This window comes from Typopeltis vanoorti, chromosome 10 (assembly GCF_054136105.1).
Source record: "Typopeltis vanoorti isolate ZY-2024b chromosome 10, IOZ_Tvanoo_1.0, whole genome shotgun sequence".
NCBI lineage: Eukaryota > Metazoa > Arthropoda > Arachnida > Uropygi > Thelyphonidae > Typopeltis > Typopeltis vanoorti.
The window spans coordinates 67347351-67370168 of NC_143558.1; the positions used below are offsets into that span (position 1 = coordinate 67347351).

At 36.2% G+C, this 22818-nt stretch overlaps 1 protein-coding gene across 2 annotated transcripts in view; it reads right to left on the reverse strand.

The window, feature by feature from the left end:
- Fntb (Farnesyl transferase beta subunit) overlaps positions 1-22818 on the reverse strand; it is a 204627-nt gene that overhangs the window by 50459 nt on the left and 131350 nt on the right. For both annotated transcript variants that reach the window (XM_090398657.1, XM_090398658.1), the window contains exon 9: positions 2116-2245. In XM_090398657.1, coding sequence (XP_090254783.1) covers positions 2116-2245 — 130 coding nt within the window. The remainder of the gene's footprint in view (positions 1-2115; positions 2246-22818) is intronic.

Here is a 22818-nt window from a genome sequence, read left to right on the forward strand (position 1 = left end):
TCAAAGCTGACTAATAGATCTTGGTCGTTGAGTTGAGGAAAAAATTTCTCCTACATCTGTTAATACAAGAGCAGCAGCTTCCCAGTACCTCCTTTACTTCAACTGCACACATAATGAACTTGCTTTTCCTCTTTTATTTCAATTACTTTGATCCTCTAGAATAGCCTTATGTAAGAAGTACATCCAAACAAAAATACAACCTGCAACTCTTCAAAAAACTTCCGAGTCCTCACCTGCACCCCAGGCATGGTACTAATGTGCTTATAGGTAGTAATATTAATTGAAGCTAAGAATAACATTTTGAAATTCAAGCCTTATTTCTGGATTTTAATTTTTATAATTTAATACTTTTCCTTCAAATGTCATCCATTATGGTTTACATTTGTGCATTTTCATGTCGTCATTTTATGTGCTTTTATAGTTACTGCCAATCTTTTATGTTCTATTATCGATATAAGATTTCCCATAATTTCCTATGTTCTGTTTCACACAATTTCTTTCATTCTGTTTCCTGTGATTTCTTCTTATTTCTGGCCATTTCCTATTTCTGTTTTACGTGATTTCTTTCATTCTCTTTCCTGCTATTTCCTTTGATTTATAGGATAGGAATAGTGTGTGTGTGTGGTGGTGGTGGTGGTGGTGGGGGGGAGATAATATTTCTTCTCTAAATTCACTAATAGTGAACCTTGCAATACAACAAACTATGGTGCTGGTCCCTGGGGATTTGCTATAGTGAGCACCAACTGTGTTTCCTTTTGTTATTATTATTTTACTGATTTTGACAATGCCCTTTGGCTGGAAAGAACTGGGTTTGAATCCCGTCTAGGTTGCAAAGAACTTTTATCAGGGCATTTCAATTAAAGACAAGTCACTCGTTACATACAGAGTTGGTAGGATTTTCTCTCCTGGAAACTTGGGCTTTTCATCCCACAAAACAGGCAAACTGGCCAAAAGAACATATTCAAATGGCACATACTACAGAAATAAAGATTAACCAACATATTCTGTCAGATCTGGTTTTCAAATGTCAACATAAAATACCCACAAGCATAAAATAGGAAGGATAGATTAGTAATATCAGAGCTCTAATCCAATCATCTGGAATTCAAGCTTCTGATCCTCCATTTCCTCCTGATAAATGCCCTCAGCAGGGAGAGCAGAAATACAGGATATTATTATGATAGTATTATATGTAAAGTTTACATCTTTACCAACTTCCTTTCAACAATTTTCCTCAATCCAATATAATGATTATATTCTATCAATCTACTATACCTTGGGTTTCTTCTTGGTCTTTTTCCTACCATCCTGGCAAAAAAACACTTGTTTTTAAATTACTTTTGTTCACACACTCCTGAATGCTAACAATGTTAAATTCCTTCCTAATATGCAGATTTTTAATACAATACTGACATTGATTCCACCTGTTCACTGCCTAATTTTTTCAGAATTCTCATATTTGTGGTTTCCAGTTGTTGATCAAGTCCTCAGATCCATAAGTTATAATTGGTTTGAACACTGTCTTGTATACAGATAATTTAGTGTTTTGACTAATTTTTCTCTTGTTCCATATAAATTTATTTAGTTAACTTCCTACCATACCAGCTTTATCGATTCTGTTGTCTATTTCCATATTTAGTTTACCATCTTCACTAAAAATTGTGCCTAAGTAGCTGAAATGTTTTACTTGTTCTATAGGTTCTCCATACACAATGCAGTTGATATTTTCAATGCTTCTGCCTATTTTCATTGTTTTTGTCTTGTTATTGCTGATCTTCATACCAAATCTATTAAAACAGTTATTCAAGTTAGTTATCAAATACTGCAGACCTCCACTGGTTTGGTTAAGGAGTACATTACATTACCTGCATAAAGTAGAGAGCAGAGTTGATAATCTCCAACACACACACCTTTTTTTAAAATAAGTTAGGAAATTATTGACCTTTATAGTTCTTACATTAACTACTTAGGTGGAGCATTTTAGAATTATCGTTTCATTGCCATTCTGTGATTTTGTACTGATGATGCCAATGATACTTAGGCAAAAATTCTATGTTAATAAAGTTTTTTATGCGAGTTCCATAAAAAAATTAAGATACAGATTTAGATACCTACCAAAAGGCTATTAACATCACAAAGTTGTGCTTTTCCTAGTAAAACTAAGCTCGCAAACCCACAAAATGTGTAGCCACCATGAGCCTCCATTCCTGGCACCCCACCAAATCCTCCCTCGTATGTTTGACACCTATATTAAAAAACCATATGTATCATCTTTAATTGATTTAGTTATACACTTTAAGACAAAAATTATAACATTGGATGACATTACATTTGCACAAGGATCAATTTTTATTTCTCAAATATTATTAATTAAACTTAATATCCTTTGCAGTCTGGCATGGTTTCCTTACAGATCTACAAGATTTATTGACATACTCTTGTAGATCTGTAGGATCAACAAGAGTAGATCAATAAGATCAACAGTTTTCACCATCATATCCAGTTCACTTGAGTTAAAAGAGGATTTTTTTTTTTTTTTTTTTAAAGACCTCTTTTCACTTCATCAGCCTTTTACAACCAGATGGTAGCCTTCTGTTTTTAGTTTTTAGAAAGAAAACCAATACTGGACTTTATATTCACATTCTTTCACACCATCATACTTGTCAAAAATTTGGCACCATTAAGACTGTTACATTGGGCTCTCTGCTCTAATGAAATGCTGCTCTCTCAGGAAATATATCACACCTTCCTTGTTAATAGCTTTATTGAATCTTATGTCAACAAATCATTGATAGTTATAGAGTTTCCGTATCATCCTTGTCATCATGGTGGTAATACAGAGGTGGTCCATCATGTTATCATTCCTTATGTGAAATGTGTCTCTGAAGGTATAGTCAAACTACTTAGATCTGTTGGCCTACAAGTATTCTTTCATGCTATTAACAAGATTTCTACTTTTCTAGGCTTTGCAAAAGATAAAGTGCTGCCCTTTCAGTGTATCAAATTCCTTGCAGTGTGGGTTATCATATTTCTGTCAAAGAAGTAAATTGGTGATGAACATCTAGACTACATTAAATTCCATGAGCCCGAATAATCTGGACTTGCAAAACACGTTATCTCAACCAAACATCGAATCCTGTAGAAGATTAAGGTTCTCCATTAAAGTAATTATCTCAATGAATGCTTATATAAAGAAAGTTGTAAAGCCTTCCTTCATCAACTGAATCTAAACAGAAGTGATGGACTGAAATTATCCCTTTTATGGGAAATAATATCACAACTTCAGGAAATAATTTTTTAAAATTAATTAATGATCTCTTGTTAAAGTTATTTTATTAGGACCTTAATGTATTTAGACCATATCACTATATCATGTATGTGTAGTTCATGCATTTTCACTGTTAAATCATCCAGTTTATGTTCTGTTTAATCTGAAAGTCATAATGACGATGCTCATGACACCAGGGAAAAAATTCTATGCTAATAAAAAATTACGTAAGTAAAATCCATATTAAGATTAAGTAATTTTCATGGCTTATGTTCCAATTCATCAAATCAAATATTATAATGCAGACACTAGCCAACCCAGTGTGAGAGAAAGTTGTGTATGTCTGGATTTTTCAACATAGTTACTGATTGGATTATGAAAAAAGTTACAGGTTTACATAAGAGGAATAAAATGGAATCTAAATCACAACTAGAAGATCTACGTTATGCACAGGAAAAAGTACAGTAAAAGGAATAAGAAGTGATAAAAGTGACATGAAAACTGAAGATATTCTAGATGTCTGAAGTAATTACTTTGAAATGAAACAAACAATAACAGAATAGCAGTGGAAAATATTAAGGAGTACATATCAATACTTGAAGTAGGAAAAGCCATCCAAAACTTGAAATGTGGAAAGGCAACTGGAGTAAATGATATTCAACCAGAAATGCTCAAATACAGAGATATAAAAGTTTTACGGTGGTTACACTGCATAATTCAGAAGACTTTATTATACAATGAAACCTGTGGAGAATTCATGACTAAACAAACACACGTAATAACCACAGTGATAAGTTTTAATAGGTAATTATTTCATCCTAAGTATCTTGGGACATCGTCAGTACAGTTTATTCAAACGATACTAGGAATAACATTGTTATTCCTAGTATTGTTTGAATTAACTGTACTGACGATGTCCCAAGATACTTAGGATGAAATATTTACCTATTAAAACTTATTACTGTGGTTATTACATGTATTTCTTTAGTCATAATTCAGAAGGTCAAATTCCAGATGATTGGAGGAGAGCTCTCATAGTACCCATCTAAAAAAAAAAAAAAGGAAATAAAACCAAACGCAAGTATCACAAAAGAATTTCCATACTGAATGTTTCTGATAAGATTTATGCAAGAATACTTGAGAAAAATTCTAGAAGGGCAAGTTAGAGAAGAACAAGCTGGGTTCAGGCCAAATAGAGGTTGTCAGATCAGATTTTCACTTCAAGACAAATTGTTGAGAAATCATGGGAATATAACAAGGATCTACATCTAAGGTTTTGTAGATCTGGAAAGGCATATGATAACGTAAAAAGAGAACAGCTGTTTACAATACTACAATTATATGGTGTAAATGGGACATTACATCAAACAATACATAATTCATATTAAGTCAGCAATTAGAATTGAAGGAATATAGGAAGATGTTTGGTGTTAAATCAGATGTGAGACAAGGGTGTATATTCTCCTCTGTTATTCATCCTATATATATATATATATATATACTGGCTATAACCGAGACTAGAGTAACAATTAAATTTATTCAAAACACAACATGTTTCATCGGATTGTCCGATTTCTTCAGGCGTGGGAACATAGAAAGCAAATAAACACTATAAGAAACATCGTATCACTATAAAAACGACTATTATAAAATTCAGTTAGCTTTGAACTGTAGCTACAGTCCGTGTTGAAGTTCTATTGTTAGGCAGTTGCATGCGTCTGATTTCATGAGTGTGCCAATATCGGATAGCAGAGCTGAAAGAGTCCTGTAGATTATAGCTAAGGTTATTATTTATGTGATAAGAGTCCATAACAATTTCCTTAGACTCGACTATGCGGTGCTCCACCTCATCACGGCATATATGAAGGTTTGAAGTTGTTGTCCAGTTTATTTCATGTTGACGGCCTTCATCATTTGTGTTTACTGAAATATACATGGCTTAACTAGACAACAACTTCAAACCTTCATATATGCCGTGACGAGGTGGAGCGATGCATAGTCGAGTCTAAGGAAATTTTTATGGACCCTCATCGCATAAATAATAACCTTAGCTATAATCTATTGGACTCTTTCAGCTCTGCTATCCGATATTGGCACACTCGTGAAATCAGACGCACGCAGCTGCCTAACAATAGAACTTCAACACGGACTGTAGCTACAATTCAAAGCTAACTGAATTTTATAATAGTCATTTTTATAGTGATACGATGTTTCTTATAGTATTTATTTGCTTTCTATATTCCCACGCCTGAAGAAGTCAGACAATCCGATGAAACATGTTGCATTTTGAATAAATTTAATTGTTATTCTAGTCTCGATTATAGTCAGTATATATAAATATGAACATATCCCAATTCCGAGTTAATACTACAAATTGTTATATATATATATATATATATATATGTAATTAATTTTTTAACTTGGAGATACTGTATTTACCAAGATACTGTATTTACCGGGTTACCAAGTAATTTTATAAGCTTGGTTGTGTTGTTTAACTCCTAATCCCAAGTATACAAACAATTAAGTTTGAGCCTGAAACATAGTTCAAGTCTAAAGATGGTACAACACCAGGGCAACTCATTGTAAAGGTGGGTAAAGTTCTGATCACTATTCTTAGTATTTTCCCATAATGTAAAGCACATCTCACTAAAAGATGTATACTGCAATAGATTATGGGTGGGGTCACTACCCAGACCAGTTTCAACCTTTTTTGAGGTCTCCTCAGTGAGTAGCTAGACCCTAAATACCAAGGTTTTAGTAATACAGAGCCTTATCAACTTTACCTATAGAAGTTGCTGCAAGGTGTTTTTATTTTTAATAAGAATCTCTGGAGGAGATATAGATGTACCATCTTTAGGGTCTAGCTACTCACTGAGGGGACCTCAAAAAAGGTTGAAACCGGTCTGGGTAGTGACCCCACCCATTAATGTATTGCAGTATACATCTTTTAGTGAGATGTGCTTTACATTATGGGAAAATACTAAGAATAGTGATCAGAGCTTTACCCACCTTTACAATGAGTTGCCCCGGTGTTGTATCATCTTTAGACTTGAAACTATGTTTCAGGCACAAACTTAATTGTTTGCATACTTGGGATTAGGAGTTAAACAACCAAGCTTATAAAATTACTTGGTAACCCTAATATATATATATATATATATATGGATTACATTATGAAGGAAAGTGGCAGTTAAACCTGATATTAAAATCTAAGATGCTAATCTCAACTCTTTACTCTATGCATATATTATACCCCTAAATAAATCCAGTACAAGTCTTCAGAATTCCTTAAGTAAATAGAATAACTGCTGTAATGAATTTGAAATGAAAGTCAGCAATGAAAAGGAAGACTATGAAAATAGGCAGGAACAATGAAAACATCAGCTGCATCCTGAATGGAGACTCAATAGAACAAGTAAAACATTTCAACTATTTAGGAAAATTTTTAAATTTGTGCAAATTAAATATGGAATTAGACAACCGAATCATCAAAACTGTTATGGTATTCCTACCATAACACAATAAAATAAAATAAATAACATAATAAATTTATGTGTAATAAGAGAGAGAAACTAGTCAAAATGCTAAACCAGCTATATACAAGACAGTGTTCTAACCAATTTAATAAAGCAGCTGATCAAAGAACGGAGACAACATGTATGACAGTTCTGAGAAAAATTAGGGGAGTCAAAAGATGTCATCGATGGAAGAATCATATTAAAAATGAGGATATTAGAAAGGAAGTTGACATTGTTAGCATTCAGGAATGTGTGAACAGAGCTAACCTCAGATGATATGATCACTTAAACAGAACAAGAAAGGAAAATTAGTAAAACAAGCTTTTTTTGCCAGATGGTAAGATAAAGTCTCAGAAGACCGGTATAAGATTGACAATATTGAATTCCTGATAGATAACAGATTAATTTGATGGAAAAACTGTTAATAAAAAGTCAGTAATGATGTAACCTTTTCATGTAGTACAATCATTATATCCTGTACACTCCCCATGAGGTGTGCCTATAACTTGGCTGTGTAATTTGATTCTCAGCACAGGGAAGATTCCCCAGGAGAGGAAAGAATGCATGATAATTCCACTGCACAAGGATGGTGCATATACTGATGTGTCTTAACTACTGACCTATAAGTCTCTCTGGAGACTTATAGGTCAGTAGTTAGTGGGGAAGATTTTGGAAAAGTGGGTAAGAGCTTGCATGCAGAAATGGGTTGATAGAAAAACCCATACTTTGCAATGAACAGCATGGGATTACTAAGGGAAGGTCATGTTTGAGTAACTTAATGACATTTCATAATAATGTTCTGTTTGACTTAGACAAGGGGAATGGATACACCATAATGATACCTCTGGACTTTGCTAAGGCTTTTGGATATGGAATTGGATTATAAACTATTAGTCTGTATAAGTGGGCTGCTGAATAACATATCAAAACATGGTACATTGGGGGGGGGGGTTAGTCTGCAAGATTTAAGGAACAGTGGTGTATCCCAGGGTTCTGTCCTTGGCCCATTGTTATTCAGTCTTTACATTAATGACATTACGAAAGATTTGACAAGAGAATACTATTTGCTATAATGCAAAGATAGGCAGAGTAGTGAGGAATGCTTGACATGCTAATTGCAGAAAATGATTTGAATTGGCTGGAGTTAGCTCAATGGTATTAAATGTAAAGTTACACACTTTGGTGATGAGATATCCAATGGCATATTACATGGTGGGATTATGCTAGAGGAAACTGATCAGGCTAGAGATATCTTGGGAGTTTCAGTAAACAAGAAGCTGAAGTTCAGGGACAACATAGCAAAGATTGTGAATACAACTCAGAGTATATCTGCAATACTTAAACATTGAACATGCAAGGATATGGAAGTCATTTTGCCTCTTTATGAAGTCCTTATACCTTGCATGGACTGCTACGTGCAGATCGGGTTTCGTAGTTTACAACGTGATGCAGATATAGTGGGGTGGGTAAAGGAGAATGGTAAAGATGATATCAGGATAGTGAATGTAGATTATGAGAACAGATTCAAAATTTGTGGACTGCAGAAAATAGTAAACAAGAGAAAAAGGAGGGGAATGGATCGATAGAGACATATAAACTTTTAAAAAAGTTATACAGAATACCAATAGATGGAATTTTTCATTTTATGAAGGTGGGAAGAGGATGAATGCAATCAAAAGGGTAAGAACTATATTTTTCTTCATACAGTGATGTGTGATGGGAATGGCTTCTCTCTCGATGTGTGAATGAATTCAAGAAAGGAATGATAGCTGATATGTGGCTTTCCTCAATGAGTCTGACTCCTTGGAGTCTGGTAATATCTATTTAAATTACTGCTTTAGTGAATGATCACAATCCTTTTTCATTTTACTTTATGGTCAGCCAGACAGCAAAGTTGATATTAGCAGAAGCTATGTGAGCTTTGTGTTTATTAAGTTCTGTTTGTATGCAACCTTGATATCTACCTGAGCAAGAATCTTATAAATGGTTAAGGATATATTTGATCCTTGGTGACGCAAAAAAGAGTTCATGACTATGTTTAGATTCTAACTAACTAACACCTGCTGGCCTGGACGGCCATGTGATTAGCATATCTGCTTTCTTCACTTATCAGGCTGCAGGTTAGAATCTGACTGTAAGCAATATGGATGTTTGCGATTGTCTTTAGGTTTGAGATGAATTTTTTTCGCCCATGCGTGGGACCACTGTCTCACTTACTGTAGGTCTGAAATGGCTAGAAAAAGTTCCATGATGTTTGGTCTCTAAAGCAGACTTTCTTGGGTTAAAAAAAAAAAAAAAAAAAAAATCCTTAGGCTACTCACAATACCGATGTACTATAAGGCTCAACCTTTTGTGAGAGGAAGTTACAAAAATCCTAGTGAAATGATCAAATTAAAATAATGCAAAAGTTCTTAATTTAACCTCTGAAAGATAATACACAATTGTTAAACTTTTTTTTTTTTTGCATATTAAAAAAAAAAAGGAATTAACTACTCTATGAGGAATCATATTGGAAAAGCATGCTTCCTTGGAAGCATATATTACTTCCATTATATCACTAACTGGAGTGTCACTGCTATGACACAATCAGCCAAGGATGAAAGTTCTAAACTAGAGTGAACTATTTAGAATTTAATGATGAGGAAGCTAAAACTATGAAGCATATGTATTATATTTATTAATTGCATGTGGTATTCAGTGGATTTGTTTGTACTGAGACAGAAAAATGTCTTTCTACAGAAAGAAGCTGAAGAAAGAAAACAGCTGTGTTGGCACACTGTACTCTTATTTTCAACCCTTTTCCCCTGTTGTTGTGACAGCATCAAAAGATAATATGGGTGAAAAAACTGAAAAATGTATATGGAATAAGACAGAAATGTCCATGCAGTTAGCTGAGTGGCTAACTGCACGGAACATTTCTGTTAGCTGAGTGGCTAACAGAAATGTATTTGAAAAAGCTATGGTTACTTAAACATGTCTTGGAAAGGAGTGTCCTGGGTTTGATTCCTGTCTCTAACATGAGGAGCTCAGGATCTTCCCTAATAAGACTGATCTTTTCTTGAACTGCAGGGTTTTTCTCCTCAGTTTATCTGGAGTTTTTCATCCCACAAGCAGGCAAACTGGCCTTGAGAACTCAACGCTTCTATAGACATAGGATATACAGGAAGGCATAGACCTAACCACTTTATCCTTGTACGGTTGCAGTTAAATGAATAGAAAACCTTGACAAAAGAGGGAAAAAGGAAGAAGAAAAAAGATAAGACAGAAATTAGCCCAGAATGCTAGTGTAAAATATAAGTATTCAAACCAATTTTAACTTATAGTCTGAGATTTGAGCTGAAAACAAAACAGATGTGTGGTCTCTCTCTCTCTCTCTTGAGACCACAGATATGACAGTTCTGATTTTAAATAACTGCCATTGGATTTTATTAGTATTAATATTACAAATGATTATATTGACTAGTTTTGTCACATATGCTAATAGCTTCTGGGGTAGGAAGAAAAAAAATAATACAATGAAGGGGTAAACATGAACCATTACATAACTAAATATTATGCCATAATAAAACCCAATGTCAATCATTTAAAATCACATTTGTTTTTGGCTAAAAATTCTACATATCCTCATGACAGTTCTAATAAAAATACAGAGAATAAACTGATTAATAACAGAATTATATTAAAAAAAAGAACCCAATATCATCATTGTTAACACGAAAGCAGAGCTATGGTTACTTAAACAAAATGGCAAAAGAAAGGAAAGCACAACAGGTGTTTCAAGACTGGATGGCAAGGAAACAGCCAAAGAAAAATCTTGGGGATTGATACAATTAGCAGTGCCTTAGAAACTCAAAATGTGAGATTTGATAAAATATGATTAATTTAAAAGAAATCATTGAATAGAAAATTAGTAATAACTTAATGAAATAATAACATATTATTCAGCATTTCCCCCTTTGTGAGTGTCCAACAGTATATCGTTTGGATTACAACCTTTAAAAGGTTGTAAACACAAAAAGTGTTCTTTGTTAAATTTAAGACAAAGACTAAGTGCCTTTGTCTTTTAATATTATGTCATCATCATCATCATCAAATTCCTGATATGTATCCTCAGGGGGTGGTACAGGATATTATGATAATACTACATGAAAAAGTTATATTACCACCACTGATTGACAATTTTCACTCAAATTAATCTGTTATCTGTGAAGACTCTAACATTATGATATCTTATATTTCTATCTTCTAAGATACTTTTTACTCTATCAATCCACCAAGATCTTGGTCTTCTTCTTCTGAATCTTTTTCCTATCATCCTGGCAAAGAACACTTGTTTTGTTAATCTTTCCTTTCCTGTTCGTTTTAAGTGAATGCTAACAATGTCAAGTTCCTTTGTAATATCGTCATTTTTAATATGATTATACCATTGATGACATCTGTTGACTCCCTAATCTTTCTCAGAACTCTCATATCTGCAGTCTCCAGTCTTTGATTAAGTGTTTTATTTCTCACCCAATTCTCAGATCCATAAGTTTAAAACTGTCTTGCATACAGTTTAGTGTTTCGACAAATTTCTCTTTTTTCCCATATAAATTTATTCAGACGACTTTCTACCATACCAGCTTTACTAATTCTGTTGTCTATTTCCATATTTAATTTGTCATCTTCATTAAAAAAAGGTACCAAAATAGCTGAAATGTTTTACTTGTTCTATATGTTCTCCATTAAGAATACAGTTGATGTTTTCAATGTTTATACCTTATTCGTCTTAGTCTTTTTATTGCTGATTTTCATACCAAATTTATTACAATAGTTATCCACTTTAGTCAGGGAATCTTGCAGACTTGTACTGGATTTACTTAGAAGTACAGCATCTGCACATGTGCTCCTTAACTGCAGGGCCAGCCTTCTCTATGAAGGGGCCCAGGTGCAAGAAACCTTTTGGGCCATAAAATATTTTTCAGAGGTAAATAAACGCATTGTAAAACCTCTTACCTGCAAATGGCTTTGGCACAGGAAAACAAAAAAAAAAAAACACATTTGAAATATAATACATTTCCACAAATGTGTACCGACTGTGCCCACTAAATCGTGGGGCCCGGATGCAGATTGCTTGATGGAATTTCCGTCACCTGGCATTCTTTTTTCTACATTAGCTTCTATCCACATCACTAAAGCTTTTTCGGCCTTTTCTAGAACAGCATCTCTTGTGTATGATGATAATTTCGCACTCGATTTTGTGCCAGAACATACCGCTTTTCTAATAGCCTCTTCATTTTTCTTTATAGATCTGACAGTTGATTCACAGACTCCAAAATGCTTACTCACAGCCGTTCGCACCTTCCCCAGTTTGAAGACGATCTAAAATTTGAATTTTTATATCCAAGGAAATGGCTCTCCTTTTTTTTTTTTGGTTATCGGCAACATCATGTGAGGGCTGGATTAAAATCTTCAGTTAATGAAATGAAAGTTTGAAAATTACGTATAGCTTACCATTTATTATTTCTAGGCAAAAGTATTAATTTTATAACACGATTTTTATTTTGATTTCACTTAAAAAATGCGGTAACTGTTGTCTACTCAAACACCAAATTCAAACTGCTAAGAACTGCTTTTTTATGTGCAGCCAGTTATGTAATTTGGAGAATTTCCAATAAATGAAATTCGTAAGAATTTATAATTTTCTTAATTGAAATGAGAATGCAATTCTACAAAATTATCAAAATTTTCTTGAATTACGGATTTTTTCCTAACTTAGACTTTAGGTTGGTCACATAAAAGTGAATAAAAATCGCATAAAATTTTTTTTTTGATATCCCAATTCACGTAAAAAGAGGTTTAGGTGTATTATAATGATTGAATTAGAGAGACTTCTTTTTACATGAATCTAAGATTGTAACCAAAAACGAATCCCACTAAACACTGGCCTTATTAAATCAAAAGCATTGTCTCTTTGTAACCTGGAAAGAAAGGATGGAAAAGACAAAGAATTCCACGTTACTGCTGGGTGATTTGAGGGTTTCAAAAAGAGAAATAGCCTACATAATGTTCTAATCACAGGCGAAGCTGCAAGTGAAGATAAGGAGATATCCAGAGATTTTAAAGAAAATTGTGTAAGAAGGGGACTATTGTGATCAACAAATATTTAATGTCGATGAAACCAGCCTTTTTTTTTTGGAAGCGAATGCCTTCCACGACTTTTCTAAAAAAATCAGAGAAATCTCAGCCTGGTTATAAAGTCGCAAAGGCGAATGAAATTACTGCTAGCAATATGCGAGCCGTTTGGTAGCACATTGTGCAAATGATTTTAGAGGCTTTTCAAGTTAATCTAATTAATTAAATCTCATTCTGAGAAATTGAGTGATTCCGACCTACTAAATTTAGATATACAGCAGGAAGATCCTGAAGAATATGAAGAAAATTTAATCACTGACAAGCCTAAAGAGGTTTCACAGAAACAATTTGAAAATAGTTTTTGTACAATTGAAGTTTTTAAGCAGCACTTCTTAGTGACTCCCTGGTGAAGAGAGAATTAGTAAAATTTGCAGAAGAGGCAATACGGCCATACCATCAGTTGTAAGAAAAAAAGAAACAGAATGCTTGCCAAACTACGTTAGCTCAATTCTTTGTTAAGAAGCAGAATAATAAATTGATATTCTGAATATGTTTTATCGTCTTTCAGCTTCATGCTTTTTCCTCTTAACTAGTCCCTGAGACATACCCTAATTCTTTTATAAAAAAAAATTAAGGGTCAAACAAGTTATACATTTTCCCATAGGTTATTATATTTGATTAGTGCATTTTTGATTAATGCACCTGTTTTGAAGAACACATTAATCGAGGGATTGCTGTATATATATAATTATTCATATTAACACAGCAAAGACTTCATATTATTATGGAGTCCAAGGACTTAAGGGAATTGTATTGACGAGTTCTTATGTCTTCTCGAACACATTCACTAAAGACAACACTCAATGGTAGTCCCTCCCCCCAACACATACACACTTTCAATGTCCAAATTATTATTATTATTTGACACCTCCAGGGAGTCCAAGTACTCATCGAGGGAGGGCACCTGCTTTACAACTCTGTCTTCAGCGTTCAATCACCAACTGACCGCAACTACACCAATGGCATCTACCACCAACCACCACTCGTAATTCCACAGACAATCACAAACATCCATGTCCATGGTGGGATTCGAATCCACAGCCTTTTGGCTGGAGAGCAGATACACTATCCACTCGGCCAACCAGGCCACACACAACATGTGTGTGGCCTGGTTGGCCAAGTAGATAGCGTATCCCACATGCCAAACACAAAATTACACACGATTCCTTTTGCCACAAAGATGGCTACTCTGCCTTGGTGAGATCAAACACTGCTTACCAAAAATTGCCAAATAAGAATCCTCTGCTTTTGATCTCCTCTATCTTAAGGTTTCCTTGCTCCATTCACTAACATTCATCTGCTGCATTTACCGCTTTCCAAGTTTCAAAAACCACTGACCTCTTCACATTCTTATCCATGAAGCTCAACTTTCTGTAATTCAGTATTGAAATAGCACAGTGTCATCCTCCTAGATAGCAGCATCCATAATTTCAACTAGTTTCCCTTTTCTAACACTACAGATTAAGCTGGATATGTAGAAATTGCTTATTACAGCTGTTTCAATGCAATTTGACTTATTGCAAATTGTACCACTACCAATCCAAATATCTGATAGCCTATTCACTCTTCAAATACACTTGGATAGGGATATTAAAGAAGCTGAAAAAAAAAATTCACATACTGCAAGTGACTTGCAACAAGAACCCTACTATACACTCAGCCCACAGTGATGCATGCAATAAATGTAAAACAAATATCAGCAAACCAAAATATGACTTCATAAAAATCAATACCAGAAATTTCACCTTGTGCCTAAAAGTCATACCTTTCAGTTCCTTGCAAAGGCCAATGGATGCTTCTGTTCACCATTGTTTCCATCTCTCTCTCTCATCCAGATAGCAGCCAAAAAATAAAGATCACCTCCTCCAAATTCTGCATATATGACCAAGGCAAATTGCCTCCTACAATACTAGAAACAGTGCACTATGTCTCCTGTGACTTTTCAACAAAAAGATGTCAGATGAATACTAAATAACTTAGGCACTAAAAAGTCTTCTGATCCCGACTGCATCTTTCCAATAGCACTCAAAATGTGTTCCAAAATACCTATTATACAGTGGCACTTAACACAATGTGTAAAAGCAAGCATATATCCAACCTATTCCAAAAAAAGGAAGATGAATCTGCTATCCAATTACTGACTGATCATCATCATCACCTCAATCCTCAACAAAATAATGAAGAAAGTCATCAACAGTCAGCTTCACTACTAAGAGGCTTACCAGTAAATCAATGACCACAGTAGGGACTCTGCCACTCTAGATCCATGGCTGACTTCTTGCCTACATCACCCATCACTGAACAAATGCTATGGAAAGGTTTGGAGATGCATGTGCTGTTACTCTTGATATTTCAAGAGCATTTGATCATATCAGTCATTAAGGCCTACTTAGTAAATTGCCATCCTTTGGTCTACCTGCAAAAACTGCACTTCACAATCTTCCTAAACATTACTCAACTTCCAGGGTTGATCCTGAGTTCTAATTTCCACCTGCCACAAACTGCAAAATATCGCTTGCATCTACACAAGTTAGATTTTGCAGTCTACCATCTCTTATCCTCAATCTGAACATAATCTTAGTTACCCAGTAATGGATCTTTTCAACTCTTTCCCCACTCTACAGAAACCAGATGATCATATTTGCTCGGAGTAATCCCAATGTGGACTACCAAAGCCTTCTAAAAGTGGGAAAATAACTTCAAGTAAGTGCCCTCCACAGCAGTGCTGTTATGTGATATCATAATCAAACTTAGCAGTGTGGTGCCTAAAATTTTACTCTATCCACCATCAACTCCCAATTTTCCTGCTTCGCTAACTACCTATACCAAATTTCACCTTGAAATGTCCTCAGTCCAAACTGCATAACATTAAGTTTGCAACATTAAATTGACATTCATTATAATTTGCTCAGATATGTTCAAATCATCCTGCAAGGACTGTTTATCAGTTTTTGTTGATCTCATTTTCTTCAACTTTGCATTATCAGAAAATAACTGGATGTTATTCTATAAACCAACATTTCCTAATGTGTGTGGTCTGCAATGGGGATATCAGGCCTTTTGAGGGAAAAAATTAGAAAAGATACAACTTGAAATAGCTGTTGATAGTAAAAATTCTACTATAAAAAAACTTAAAGAACAGAAAAACAATTAGTAAAAATAAAGAGCCAAAGGTCTTATTCTAGCAAACAAAGTCCAATAGGTCTCTGCCTGGTCTCTGATAAGAATCAAACAGTTCAAAACAGCTGCCAGGCCAATGAATCTTAAATGCACTAATAAAAGTTGAATATAGGAGCTCATGGGCTGAGTTCAGGTCTTGGTAGTACAAGCCAAAGCAACTCCCACACTGACAGTTATATTGTCACTAATACAGAGTAAGATTCGATTGCACAAACCAAGACCTCAGAACAACTCTTTGAATCTACTGCAATTTTTATTAACATTACTTTACATTAGTCAGGCATTGTCAGCCCGGGGGGACTTTTGGTCTCAAGCACCACATGTCGCCACTGGGTACGGTCCTCTGCGACGACTGTCTGCCACATTCTGGTCTCCAGCCCGACAGCTTGCAGGTCTTCCTTCTCCTGATCTGCCCATCTCCTTCTCCCTGGCGGCCTCCCTGATCAGGCCTCCCACACTTGTCTCACAGTCCTTTTGGGGCCCATCAAGACATCGGACGAGTTGTATAAAACGTTTATGGCAGCATTGGACCACCTCCTCCAGACTCCGTCTGCCATGATCCCCTCTAGAAATACGTCGTAGCATCTTGTTCTTGAATACTCTCAGGTGATCAGCTTGTCTCGCCGTGAGAGCACCGTAGAGGAGAACAGGCCTGATCAAAGTCTTGTATAGTCCCACCTTTTTAGTCCAAGACAGCAAGCGCGAGGCGAAAAGGGGACGCACTTGATAATTAGACCACATTTGCAGCATTTACCTGACTCTGATCAGTCTCAACTTTGTTGTCTTCTGTCACAAAAGAACCTAAGTACCCAAATACCTTCACCCTCTCAAACTGTGCAGCTCCCTCGGGATCTTGAGCAGCATGGCGACTCATAAAAAGGTATTTTGTCTTCTCGGCATTTATCTTTAGGCCAACCTCTTCTGCAGCTTCCTCAATAGCAGTAAGTAACCAATGCCACTGCATCGTCCCATTGATGCGACATGACAGTCAGGTCATCCGCGTAGCCAAGAATCCTAACTTGCACCCCATGTCGACTCCACCTGCCACTTGCTGTGCGTTTCTAATTACTTTTTCCAACACTAGATTGAAGCAAATCGGAGAAAGCTCATCACCCTGCATCACACCAGTCTGTACTTGAAACGGGTCCGACAGGTCACCTTCTGCTTTCACTCTTGCTCTCGAACCAGCTACACACACACCTGCACCATTTTTCAGAGTTTTCGAGGAATTCCCAGCTCTTTTTTGGGCATATTATTGAGTCATAGGCTTTAGAAAAGTCTATGAAAATATTATGAACTTCCCAATTATATTCCCAGCACTTTTTAAAAACTTGGCGCAGCGTGAAGAGTTGGTCTATTGTAGAATGGTTCCTCCTGAAGCCCATCTGGTATTCACCAAGGCACTCTTCTGCATATGGTGTGAGGCGCATTAGCATGATGTTAGACAGCACCTTGTAGCCAGTAGACAGCAGTGAGATGCTCCTATAGTTGCTACATTGAGCCTTATCTCCTTTCTTATATACTGGGATGATCAGCGACTCCTTCCACTCGTCTGGCAGCTGTTCTTCTCACCAGATCATCAAGATGAGCCATTGCAGCTGCTCCAGCAGGACATCCCCACCATTCTTCAAAAGCTCTGCCGGTATGCAGTCCACTCCTGGAGCCTTATTATTTTTCAGCATGTGGATAGCACGAGTAATCTCACTAAATGTCGGCTCTTCAATAAATGGTTCAGCAGTTTGATAAGGAGTATAATCCTCCGATATTGACGTTCCAGCATTGACATTCAGCAAGTTTGCGAAATATCTACATCACCGAGCGAGAGCATCTTTTGCGTTTGTTAACAGATTTCCACTCTCATCGCTTATGGTTGCCGCTTGTGTCTGGGCACCTCGCATGGCTTTGATCATTCGGTACATCTCCCGTCCATTATTCGTCACCCTATTTCTCTCTATACTAGCCACTCTCTCATTAAGATACTTCTGCTTTTCCCTGTGTAGACATGTATTCATCACTCTTCTCATCCTCTCATATGCAGCTTTCTTCCTGCTATCTGCTAGATAGTTCAATAGTGCTTCCCTTCGTTTCACTACAGCTTCTTCACACTCTATTAAACCATGCTTTTCTCCTCCTCTTTCTCTTTCCCACGGTTCTCGAGGCAGATAACGTGACCATATATTTTTGATGGTGTCCCACATCCCATCCGAATCATCCTATTCCTCCTGTAACTCCCCAAAACGATTCTGCAACTCTAACTGCAAAGCCCGCTTGCCTTCCGCTGTTTTCAACTTGTCCAAGTCCCATGCCAATTGTATGGTATGACACGCGTGTTTCTGAACCACCAATTCTATGCCTGAAATTGTAGGCTACCAGATAGTGGTCGCTATCTCCATCTGCTCCTCTGAAACTTCTCACATCCGAGATGGAGCTGTGGTGATGTCGATATACTAATACATGGTCTATTTGGTTAGCTGTTCTACCGTCCGGCAATCTCCAGGTCTACTTGTGGATGTCTTTATGCACAAACAGTGCTCTTTACAAAGCATCCTGTAGCGGCAGCAAAACTCGCAAGTCGGATCCCGTTATCATTACACTCCTCATGTAGGCCCTCACTACCCACTAAAGGGCACCACACACGCTCTCTCCCCAGCTTCGCGTTGATATCTCCCACTACTAGCTTGACGCCATAGGACGGTAGATTAGCACAAGTACACTCAAGCACTTTGTGCTCGAGCATACAATTTTTATTAACAATGATGCAAATTACCGGAATGTTGTCTTCTACAAAAAAAAATTGCCTTTTAACCAGCACAGTGTCCAGGATGTGCTTATACATCAACACAGATGGACATTTAAACGGTTACATCTATGTAACTGTTTAGGGTTAGGTGGTTAAATGCAATCTTCCCCACAACATTCTTTATTATTATTCATCATCATCATCATCAAATTCCTGCCATGTACCCTCAAGGGGTGTACAGGATATGACAGTACTACATGAAAAAATTACATCATTACTAACTTCCTATCTACAATTTTCCTCCAAATCAGTCTGTTACTTGTCAAGACTCCAACATTATCAGATCTTATATTTCTATCGTCTAAGGCACTTTGTACCGTATCAATCCACCTATATCTTGGTCTTCCTCTGGGTCGTTTTCCTGCCAACCTGGCAGAGAACACTTGTTTTGCTAATCTTTCCTCTCCCATTTTATTTAAGTGACCATACCACCTGAGATTAGCTCTGCTAATGCATTCCTGGATGCTGACAATGCCAAGTTCTTTCCTAATATCCTCATTTTTAATATGATAATGCCATTGATGCCATCTGTTCGCGGCTATAATCTTTCTCAGGACTCTCATATCTGCGGTCTCTAGTCTTTAGTCGAGTGTTTTACTTCTGACCCAGCTCTCAGATCCATAAGTTAAAACTGGTTTGAACACTAACTTGTATACAGCTAATTTAGTGTTCCAACTAATTTCTTTCTTATTCCATATGAATTTATTCAATTGACTTCCCACCATACCAGCTTTGCTGATTCTGTTGTCTATTTCTATATTTAATTTATCAACTTCAGTAAAAATCGTGCCTAAGTAGCTGAAATGTTTTACTTGTTCCACAGGTTCTCCATTCACAACACAGTTTACATTTTCAATGATTCTGCCTATTTTCATTGTCTTTGTCTTTTTATTGCTGACCTTCATATCATATCTGTTACAACAGCTATTCAATTTAGTCAGAGAATCTTGCAGACTTGTAGCGGATTTATTTAGAAGTATAACATCATCTGCATAAAGCAAAGAGCTGACATTAACATCTCCAATTTTGATATCAGGTTTAATACCACATTCCTTCATAATGTGATCCATATAGATAATGAATAACAGAGGGGATAATGTACATCCTTGTCTCACACCAGATTTAACATTAAACCATCTTCCTGTACTTCCTTCAATTCTAACTGCTGACTTACAACTCAAATAAAGACTAAGTATTGCTTGATATAATGCCCCATTGACACCATATAACTGCAGCGTATTGAATAGCTTCTCTCTTGGCACCTTGTCATATGCCTTTTCCAAATCGACAAAACTTAAATACAGATCTTTGTTATATTCCCATGCTTTCTCAACTATTTGTTGTAAAGTGAAGATCTGATCCTGACAGCCTCTATTTGGCCTGAATCCGGCTTGTTCTTCACCAAGCTTTTCTTCCACAATTCTTCTCAACCGTTTCTCAATTATACTTGCATAGATCTTGCCAGGAACACTCAGTAGGGAAATACCTCTGTAATTCTCACATTCAGTTTTATTTCTCTTTTTATATATGGGTACTATGAGAACTCTACTCCAATCATCGGGAATTCGTCCCTCTGTCCAGGCTTTCTGAACTATGCAGTGCAGCCACTGTAAGACTTTTATACCACCATACTTCAGCATTTCTGGTTGAATATCATCTACTACTGCTGCCTTTCCACATTTCAAGCCTTTGATGGCTTTTTCCACTTCAAGTACGGATATGTATTCCTGACTGCATGCCTGGTCAGTGTTTTTTTTATCACTGTGCTATCATCACTGCTTGTTTCAATTTAGCAGTTTTTCAAAGTAATTACTCCATACTTCAAGGATATCTTTTTCTCCTGTTTTCATGTCACCTTTATCATCTCTAACTCCTTTTACAGCACTCTTTCCTCCATTCCTAAGCTTCTTCAACAACCTCCAGAATATTTTGCCACCTTCTTGATATTTATTTTCTATATTCTTGCCAAAGTCCTCCCATGACTTTTGTTTAGCTAGTTTTACACAGTGTTTAGCATTCTTGCATTTGTCTCTATATTCTCTAATAGTACACAAGCTGACTTATTTGACAGGAACTTTTGATATGCTTTCTTCATTTCCTTCACTGCCTCTTTACCTTCCTGTGTCCACCAGGGAGTTCTGATTTTTTTTATCCTTGCACACAACCTCACCACATGCCTCAATGGCAGAATCAACCAATGTTTTCTTCAGAGTTTGCCACTGAATCTCCAAGTTTGATTCCTGTTCTCAAACTCTTTCATTTTCTTTTCAATAATCTTTCTGTATTTTAGTCTACAGTTCACATCTGAGAGCTGCTCAACTTTTATTCGCTTTAAAACTTTCTTACATGTTATTCTTTTCAATATGAAATTCAATTTTATTCTGCTCAAGACTAAATAGCGATCACTTCCAATTTCAAATCCTCTGTACACTCTGGTGTCCTGCACCAGGGAGAAAACATCACTATCAACAATAACATAGTCAATGAGACTTTTCTTATTCCTAGCCTCTTCTCTCCATGTGAATTTGTGCACATTTTTATGTTGGAACATGGTGTTAGTAATAACCAGTCCATGTCCTGAGCAGAAATCCAACAGATATTTGCTATTAATATTAGCTTTGCTCATTTCTCCAAATTTTCCCAGAATATTTTTATATGTCTCACAATCATTTCCTACTCTGCTATTTAGATTGCCAACAAGGACCAACTTTTCCTTTTTCATTGTGTCAGTTGCTTTTTCTAAAGCCTCAAAAGATTCCTCCACTTCTACCTTAGTAAAACCTTCTGTGGGACCATAGGCACAAATAAGTCTCATTGTCCAGTTCCCCATTCTCATATCTGCCCACGTTACTCTACTTGAGACTGACTGCCATTCAAGAAGATTAGCCTCGTATTTTGTTTTGAATACTATGGCTACTCCTTCTTTTCCTTGATTGTCATTGCCTGAATATAACATTTTGTATTTATTGCTCAGAAAGATTTCACCAGTTTTGGTATTTTTTTGTTTCAGTCACCCCTATTATGTTGATCTGGTACTTATCTAATTCCTCAGCTAGCTCCATTTCTTTGGCATTCAGGCTTCTTACGTTGATAGTACCGATCTTTAACTCTGGTGATGTTGAGTTGGGGTTTGTTTTCAGATTTGTTCCAGTAGCTGACTTTTCGCTGTTCGCCCTGGTTCCCTGGCGAAAACAACGGGGGCCTTGTTTAACTGGGCGACGCTCCAGCCGGCATGAAATTTTGTCATGTTGTACCATCATTTTTTATTTTGGTTTAATCAATAAGAATACAATTTGGTCGGCTAAATCCCAAATTGCCAGCCCATCCTCGTTCGTTTAGTATCAAAGTAGATACCCAACAGGGTGCACCACGAGAAGGTGAGGATTGGACATTAGGTCAGAAGCCCTGGTCGGTTCTCCGCATTCCTTTAAAGGCTATGTGGAGGTCTCCTCTCAGTTATACAGCTTTGACCCTTAAGCACCCCCTTTATTATTATTTCAAACTGCTTATGAGTACATAAGTTTTATGTACTCTTTGCTCTTGAAAGAACAGGAAATTTATCCCATCAATACTCGAATAATTTACAATTTATCTTTGTCTATAGCTATTATGAATCATTTCATAATAGCCATATGAAAATTTTTAAATTTCCATATGGCTATTATGCACTGAACATTTTTTTTGGAACTTAGTGTCAGGCTGATTATTCTTGGCTACCACTTCTGTATCATGCAGTGACAGTTCAACACAAGAAAACACTGTGCAACCAGACTGTTGAGCAAGATTCAAAGGTCATTTTTAGGCATTCACAAAGTAGCCAATATTCTTTAGCATCATCATTAACAGCTTTTTTTGGTCCACTGCTGGACAAATGC